This window comes from Nomascus leucogenys, chromosome 11 (assembly GCF_006542625.1).
Source record: "Nomascus leucogenys isolate Asia chromosome 11, Asia_NLE_v1, whole genome shotgun sequence".
Taxonomy (NCBI): Eukaryota; Metazoa; Chordata; class Mammalia; order Primates; family Hylobatidae; genus Nomascus; species Nomascus leucogenys.
The window spans coordinates 32,381,712-32,389,715 of record NC_044391.1 but is presented as its reverse complement, the minus strand read 5'-3'; the positions used below and the strand labels follow the sequence as shown (position 1 = coordinate 32,389,715).

At 39.4% G+C, this 8,004-nt stretch overlaps 1 protein-coding gene across 1 annotated transcript; it reads left to right on the top strand.

The window, feature by feature from the left end:
* The first annotated feature begins 279 nt into the window (after positions 1–279).
* On the top strand, positions 280–7,395 carry NDUFA4 (NDUFA4 mitochondrial complex associated). Its single transcript, XM_003252559.4, has 4 exons — positions 280–514; positions 1,639–1,727; positions 2,394–2,451; positions 7,160–7,395. The coding sequence occupies exons 1-4, from the start codon at positions 473–475 to the stop codon at positions 7,214–7,216; spliced, it is 246 nt and encodes an 81-aa protein (XP_003252607.1). The 5' UTR covers positions 280–472; the 3' UTR covers positions 7,217–7,395.
* Positions 7,396–8,004: the final 609 nt, after the last annotated feature.

Here is an 8,004-nt window from a genome sequence, read left to right as displayed (position 1 = left end):
GCGCGCCCCCAGGGCCTCGGCGCGCGGACCCGGCTCACAGGCGCCGCGGGAGAGGCCCCTACTCACCGAGCGCGCGGCCCGTGCGCCCCCGCGCCTACCGCATTCTTCAGTACGTGGCACCCTTGGAAAGTGCCTGTCTGGTCAATCGAAGAGTCCTCGTTTCGACAAAAAAAATTCCCCTCAGAAATATGCATCGTACGGCAATGAAGGGGTTTTCACTATGAAGTAGAGTGATGATGGTCCGACCAGGTCAGGACGAACATGTGAGGAGTTGGATCTAAGCAGGCACTATTAAGGACAGTCGCATCCGGGCCCTCCTGCCGCAAGCTGCCCTCCCAGCCAAGGGTCCTTCAGGTAGGAGGTCCTGGGTGACTTTGGAAGTCCGCAGTGTCTCATTGCAGATACTTCTTAGCTTAGGACCTGGTGGCTAGGTTGGTTCTCTCCTTTCCAATCGGAGACCTCTACCGCAAACATGCTTCGCCAGATCATCAGTCAGGCCAAGAAGCATCCGAGCGTAAGTTCGTGACCTCTCTCCTAATGTTTTCCCTTGTCCTTCTTGCGTCGGGGTGCGCCTCCTTCTGTTCCCTGGGAGCGTCCTCATTTACAGCCACTTACGGTCCGTCAGACCAGACCCTGCCTCTCCTAGTGTTTGTCATCTTAGTTGCCCCAGGCCTCTGTGACCCTCTACGCCATGCATTGTGGGGTTTTGCCTGACAGGCGGAAGGTGACGGACACTGCTAGGAAAAAAAAAAACTAGTGAATGTTGGAACAGTCTGGTAGCTGCGCTCTTTTGCAGGTTGTGCGGTCCAAGAGGGATAGATGTGCGCTGTGTGGGTCAGAGACTAGCATAGGTCAGGTTTTCTATGTGTCATACCATCTCTGGAGGATCTTGTATTCACCGCATTGCACCAGCAGGCCTTCTGGTAAATAAGAGGAGTCCGTGATCTTGGAATCCTCACTTTGTCTGGACGTCGTTGCATTTGGGGAAATTTCGTAGTGCAGAATTTAATTGCAGTTCTTTCGCATCTCATTTTCCCTCAGCACATCAACGTGCTGTGGAGCTAAAAGTCTATGCAATCTTTAATCTGTCTTAAATACAGTTCCCTAAATACGCAGCATTGGTAGCATTATGTTTTCAGAGATAATGCTTAAAGCCAGTGTTTGTAATAGATACGTTTACTTATTCAGATTCTTTTCAGATGTATGATGTATGAAAAATTCATACATCTTTATGGAGGCACCCTTAAATAATTCGCAAAGAATTTGTTTTTCAAGCCCCAGGATAAAGGAAGCCAGAAAATTTAGTGGGAATGACATGTAAATATTAGAGAGGTGAAGAAGACTCGATACATTTTCTTGGAAATTTAAAAATGTACCTATAATTTGCTCCACATTAAAAAGTAAGACACTTAAACCAGAGTCATCTTAACATCCTTTCCAAATTCCATTTGTTTCTTTAGAACACAGTTATAAGAAATCTTACCTCAATGTAAGATCTACTTTATTTAAATTTTAAGACAAAACAGCCCAATAACAGTTTGAGACTTGGAAATCAGCGTGCAGAAACTACTGTAATCTCTCGTTGGCCAGTGTCTTAAGTATTTGAAGATGGTTATTCTATTTTGTGTTTGGTTCTAGTTGATCCCCCTCTTTGTATTTATTGGAACTGGAGCTTCTGGAGCAACACTGTATCTCTTGCGTCTGGCATTGTTCAATCCAGATGTTTGGTAAGTACTTAAAAATGTTTAAAACTTTAATAGCTGATCAAGGCAGTTTAGGAGCCACAGTCTTTGTAGAGCGATAATATCAGGGTAGTAGAAAGAATCTTATATTTACAGTCATACAATAAGTTCAGATCTCAAATCTGCTGTTTTCATTTACTTTTTCTGGTTCATGAAATTATCTAATTTCTCTGAGTCTCGTTTTCTCTTTGGTAAAGTAGAACTGCTAATACCAAATCTTGTAATGTTTTGAGGATTGACATAATAATAGTTGTTTTTATAAAATAATCATGGTTCTTGGCACATGTAAATGTTTTTTGCCTGCACTTGGACATTTGCAGTTGGAAAACAATAGACAGTCAAGAGATTGATTCATCATTATTCTATGCACTTTTCTATATATCACTTTATTAATGAAATGGAAAGCTTTTGTGGAAGCCAGGTAAAAAGTATCTCGTGATACGGATTCTGTGTTCTACCTTTTTTCTAATTGATTACATGAGATTGCTTATTATAGATCCTCTACCTGTTTCAACTTCATAATGAAATAACACCATACTTCAGCTAATAGAAAATAAGATTGATCTGTTCAAAAATGTGTTCTTAAGTACAAAACACTACTTTAAATAGTGCTTTATTATTATAACAGCCATAATGTTTTATTTCTTTTAGTTGGGACAGAAATAACCCAGAGCCCTGGAACAAACTGGGTCCCAATGATCAATACAAGGTAAACTACAAAATTGTTTTAAAGTTGTTAGAAATTGTGTTGTGATAAGTTTTGTCATGGGGTGGGTTTTCTTGAAACTGGATATATGAGTAAAATTCCATTATATTGAACTTTAAAGAGCTGTTAGGTAGTTCTGTGAAGTGAAAATGGTATATTGCTCTAATAAATATTTTTTGCTAGGTATTTTATTGCTAGTATAAGAAAAGAAGGAAAAATAGTATAGCTATCATTTACCATTTTCTTAGTTCTTAGATAGTCTTACACAGTGTTCTCAAACTTCATTGTACATAGAGCTTGTTGAAACACAGATTCTTCAGCCTTATCCCCAGAGATTCTGATTCAGCTGGTCTTTTGTGGGGCATGAGAATTTAGAGTGGTCTGTGGAACTGCTCTTCCAGAGAATGATTTCATGGACTGAGACCATTTATTGATTCCCCAAACATAACCTTCTTTATGTGTAAAGAATTTTGCATACAAAGACCCTGCACAGCATCAAAACCGAGGGCAGGCCAGGCACGGTGGCTCGTGCCTGTAATCCCAGCACTTTGGGAGGCTGAGGCAGGCAGATCACTTGAGATCAGGAGCTGGAAATCAGCCTGGCCAATATGGTGAAACACCATCTCTACTAAAAATACAAAAATTAGTTGGGCATGTTAGTAGGTGCCTGTAATCCCAGCTGCTCGGAAGGCTGAGGCAGGAGAATCGCTTGAACCTGGGAGGTGGAGGTTGCAGTGAGCCAGGATCACGCCACTGCACTCCAGCCTGGGCAACAGAAACAGACTCTGTCTAAAAAAAAAAAAAACCCCAAAAACCAAGAGTACCTTCATTAAGATATCATACTATTCACATACCACACAGTTTACGTGCTTGAAGTTTATAACTCACTCAATGCATTTTCCATAGTATCAAGCCACTTCATCAAAGGAGAGTAACTGGCTGTTTGATTTATCACTCTGAAGAACAGGGTCCCTGATCAGCGTGTGTCCAGCACTCCTTGACAGGTGTACATCTATGATGGATTATCATTACTCGTAGCAACGTTTTTTTGTTGTTGTTGTTGGAGGCAGAGTCTCACTCTGTCGCCCAGGCTGGAGTGCAGTGGCATTATCTTGGCTCACTGCAGCCTCCACCTCCCAGGCTCAAGCGATTCTCGTGCCTCACTCTCCTGAGTAGCTGGGACTACCGGCACGCACCACCACACCCAGCTGATTTTTTGTATTTTTAGTAGAGATGGGATTTTGCCATGTTGGCCAGGCTGGTCTTGAACCCCTGGCTTCAAGTTGATCCGCCTGTCTCAACCTCCCAGTGCTGGTATTACAGGCGTGAGCCACTGTGCCTGCAGCCTGATAGCAACTTTTAAGATCACCCTTTGTGGATTTCACATTTTCCACTTAACCTGATTATAATTTGGCTTCTAAATCCTTCAATAGATCTCCTTACAAGAAGAAAATAAAAATGCAGTGGCTAAGCTGAAACATCTGTCTCATCTGTGTTATATTTTGCCTCTAAAAAGATAAATGGGCATCCTGATTTATTTTTATGTCTTACGAATTTGTTTAAACTAAGTCCATTCCAGAGAAAATAATTCCACATATAAGAAACTTTTAAAAAGTAAACAAAAAAAAACGAGCAGGCTTTGGTTCTTCCACCAAAGAGCGTATTGGAATCTATGGGTGTGTGTAGTTCAAGAAGTGTAACAGATGATTCTGATAATGCAGCCAGTTTACTAATGTTCTGAAATATCACAACACATGCCAATATGAGGCCTTGGGAACCGAAAATGAAATGTTGCTGCAACAAAAACCTAATGTGTGTGGCATAGCTTGGGCTGTTAATAGCTATGACACTGATATCAGAGTCTGGAAAGATGAAGAGTGTCATGTTATGAAATGACAGAAATGAAAAGGAACCAAATCCAGAAACTTGAGAACCTGGAGTAAATGAAACCTACTTAATACTTTTTCTAAACCCATTCAGGTAGACTAGATTATTATCTCCATCATTCACAATCTCTCACCTAAGAGAATTTGTTTTTCTGGCCCACTGACATCAGATTTGATTTGTGACTTGCTGTGGGAAATTATGAGTTGGAGGAAATGATACCTGCCACTCTTGAACCATTATGTGGTTCCTCCGTTCTTTTGCTTCTCTCATGAGACCAAAATTGACAAGTAAGGGCTATTCATTCACCTTAGAAATGGAATGAAAAAAATATGGGGCAATCAACATACAAATGGCATATAATGTGAGTGAAAAGTGAACTTTTATTGTTGTAAGCCACTAAGATTTGAGTGTGTTAATTTGGGTTGCCATAACAAGATACTGTAGACCAGGTGGCTTAAACAACGAATTTATTCCTCAGTCCGGAGGCTGGGAAGTCCAGATCAAGGTGCCAACCAATTCTGTTCCTCATGAGAGCCCAACCCAGTTGTGTCCTCACAAGGTGGAAGGAGAGGAGTGAGCCCTCCCATAAAGGCACTAGTTAGAGTGTTCCACCCTCATAACCTAATTACCTCTCAAAGGCCCAGCCTCCAAATACCATCACATTGGTGTTTGAGGTTACAACATGAATTTTGGGAGGACATAAACATTCAGTCCGTAGCAGAGGATTATTTGTTGCCATGCTATAATCTAGCAAAAGCTATGAATAAAACAGCAAGAGACAGGACCAAAATAAGATTTGAGCATTAAAGGCCCAGCAATACTTCTCAACTGAATAACAGTTGAAGCTCCCCAAAGCTAAGATCAGAGTATGTTGTGCCTTCCCAACTATTGTTTCAGAGACTCTCAAAGTAGCCAGCATTAAACTGAGAAAAAGAATAGAGGTAGGGAAATTGAAAGCAGGTTTTAAAATTATAGAGAGAATTTTGGATATGAAGCAGGTAAATCAGAAGCCTGCTTAGTTTTAAGAAAATTGGCAAAAATGCCATGAATGTGCTTTTGACTCTGCATGGGTGTAGGGCCTTGATCTTGCAAATCATAGAACTTGATCTCAATTACCTCTTTTTTTGAGACGGAGTCTCGCTCTTTCCCCCAGGCCGGAGTGCAGTGGCGCGATCTCGGCTCACTGCAAGCCCCGCCTCCCGGGTTCACGCCATTCTCCTGCTTCAGGCCCCCCCTCCCCAGTAGCTGGGACTACAGGCGCCTGCCACCGCGCCCGGTTAATTTTTTGTATTTTTAGTAGAGACGGGGTTTCACCGTGTTAACCAGGATGGTCTCGATCTCCTGACCTCGTGATCCGCCCGCCTCGGCTTCCCAAAGTGCTAGGATTACAGGCATGAGCCACCGTGCCTGACCTCAATTACCTCTTTTATAAATTAAGAATGAGAAGAGTTATTGTGATAATTAACCAAGATAAACATAAAGCATCTAGCCCAGTGCCTGGGCAGGAGCCCAACAAATGTTTATTTTCCTTTCCTTAATATATACCTGCAGACCCTTCTGTAAATTATTTCTAATATTTTGTTAGTATGTTAGAGGATAGCACAAGTAGTTTTTTTTTTTTTAAACTTATTTTCTAGGTTAATTGTTTCTTAAAAGAACACTGTCAGAAGAAAGAATACTGCTTTATGGATTATTTATAATTTTCTGTCCATAAAAGTCTGTGTCTGTCTGTATCTCAATGATAACTTGGTAATAAGCTTTACAACCTGAGGATTTTTTTTTATCAGTAAAATACATGAGTTTTTCAGAAATAAATAAGTGCAGGTATATTTGAAGAAATAAAAGGGGTTTGAAGAAAGAATGAATACAGATTTGTGAACTTCATGCCTAAAAACCCTGAAGAAAACGTTTATCATTCTGAAATTGTGGTTCTTTTGGAGATAACTGACATAGTCTTCAAGTAATTATAGCACAACCTCTTTAGCATTCTTTGGCACAAGAATGAGTAAACCCAAGATTTTAGCCTTATTTGGGCTTATGTACAAGCGTTAATGTGTCCTTAGTAGAAACTCTGGACCAGTTTCAAATATGTAGTTTTTTTTTTTTTTAAGTTACTGAGAGAGGGAGTTTTGTTTTTTTTTTAAGCAATCACAGTAAGATTTATTTCTAAAATTAATTTTAATTGATTATAAAGAAACGTTGGAAATTTTAAACAGCAAAAATACCGTATTATTTAAAAGCCATTACCAGAGGTGAAGTGTCAGTTTGATATTGAATATAGCCTGGGTTAGGAAATTAGTGAGAGAGAGAAAATATCTCAGAAGTTATGTAAACCACAAAACAAAGCAGTACCTTATATTACTAGCCTCTTTTTATTGCAGGGTCTCTCCCTCTAAATTACAGCAGTTCATTCAGCAAGTAGGGGAGGTAATTCTTCTTAATCCTCTATTATGTTGGCGATTCTTCCATGTACTTAGTAGAGTTAAGGCAAAAACTTACTGAATTGGAAGTATGTATCAGAAGGAATTCTTAATTATTCACTTTGAAATAGAAGAATTTTCCTTATAGGTTCCAAGTAGTAGACTGTACTAACACTGCTCTTCTGAAATAAATTGAATATTTTTACCTTGCCAAAACTGTCATTGAAGGCTGGAATTTTAGGTACAGTATTTTTCTGTGAATGACTTTTATGTTGTTAAATATTCTTTAAAAAATTCATATCTGTAATTGTTACTGTAGAAAACCAAATACAAAGAATTCTAAAACCTTTGTACCGTCTCTATGTATTTGAGATTACTTAAAATACCTTTTTTTCTGTTCCAAGTTCTACTCAGTGAATGTGGATTACAGCAAACTGAAGAAGGAACGTCCAGATTTCTAAATGAAATGTTTCACTATAATGCTGCTTTAGAATGAAGGTCTTCCAGAAGCCACATCCGCACAATTTTCCACTTAACCAGGAAATATTTCTCCTCTAAATGCATGAAATCATGTTGGAGATCTCTATTGTAATCTCTATTGGAGATTACACTGATTAAATCAATAAATAACTGAAACTTGGTATGTGTCACTTTTTTATGCTGAAAGTATGCTCTGAACTTTAGAGTATAGGAAATTAACTATTAGAATTTAAAGAATTTCTTGAATTTCTATAGTTTGAAAATACAACTTTAAGCTGCTTTAATAAAACACTTCCATTTTGTGTATAGACCGTTGGTAACTTCACTAGAGCATACATAACAACTGGAACTGGAAATTAATAAAAAAGTAAATTGGGAAGGATACTCAAGCATCTGACATTGGCAAAATGGAAACCTTTGAGTTTCTCTTACTGGCTGTTGTTGAAGTGTGTGCAGTTTTTAACAATGGTTTTTACTTGACATTCTCTTTGTTGCGATTTTCAAGGTTATAAGTTGCTTTGGTCCTAGGATTGAAGTTGAAATCTGAGTTTATCACTGCTAACCATGGTGCTAGTAGTCGAGATCTTGAGAATTTTGGCTGCTGAGTCTTGGTGCAGGTTTTCTTTTCTTTTTTTTTTTTTTTTTTTTTTTTTGAGATAGTCTGTCACCCAGGCTGGAGTGCAGTGGTACAAACACGGATCACTGCAGTCTCGACCTCCTGGGCTTAAGTGATCCTCCTGCCTCAGCCCCTAAGTAGCCGGGACTACAG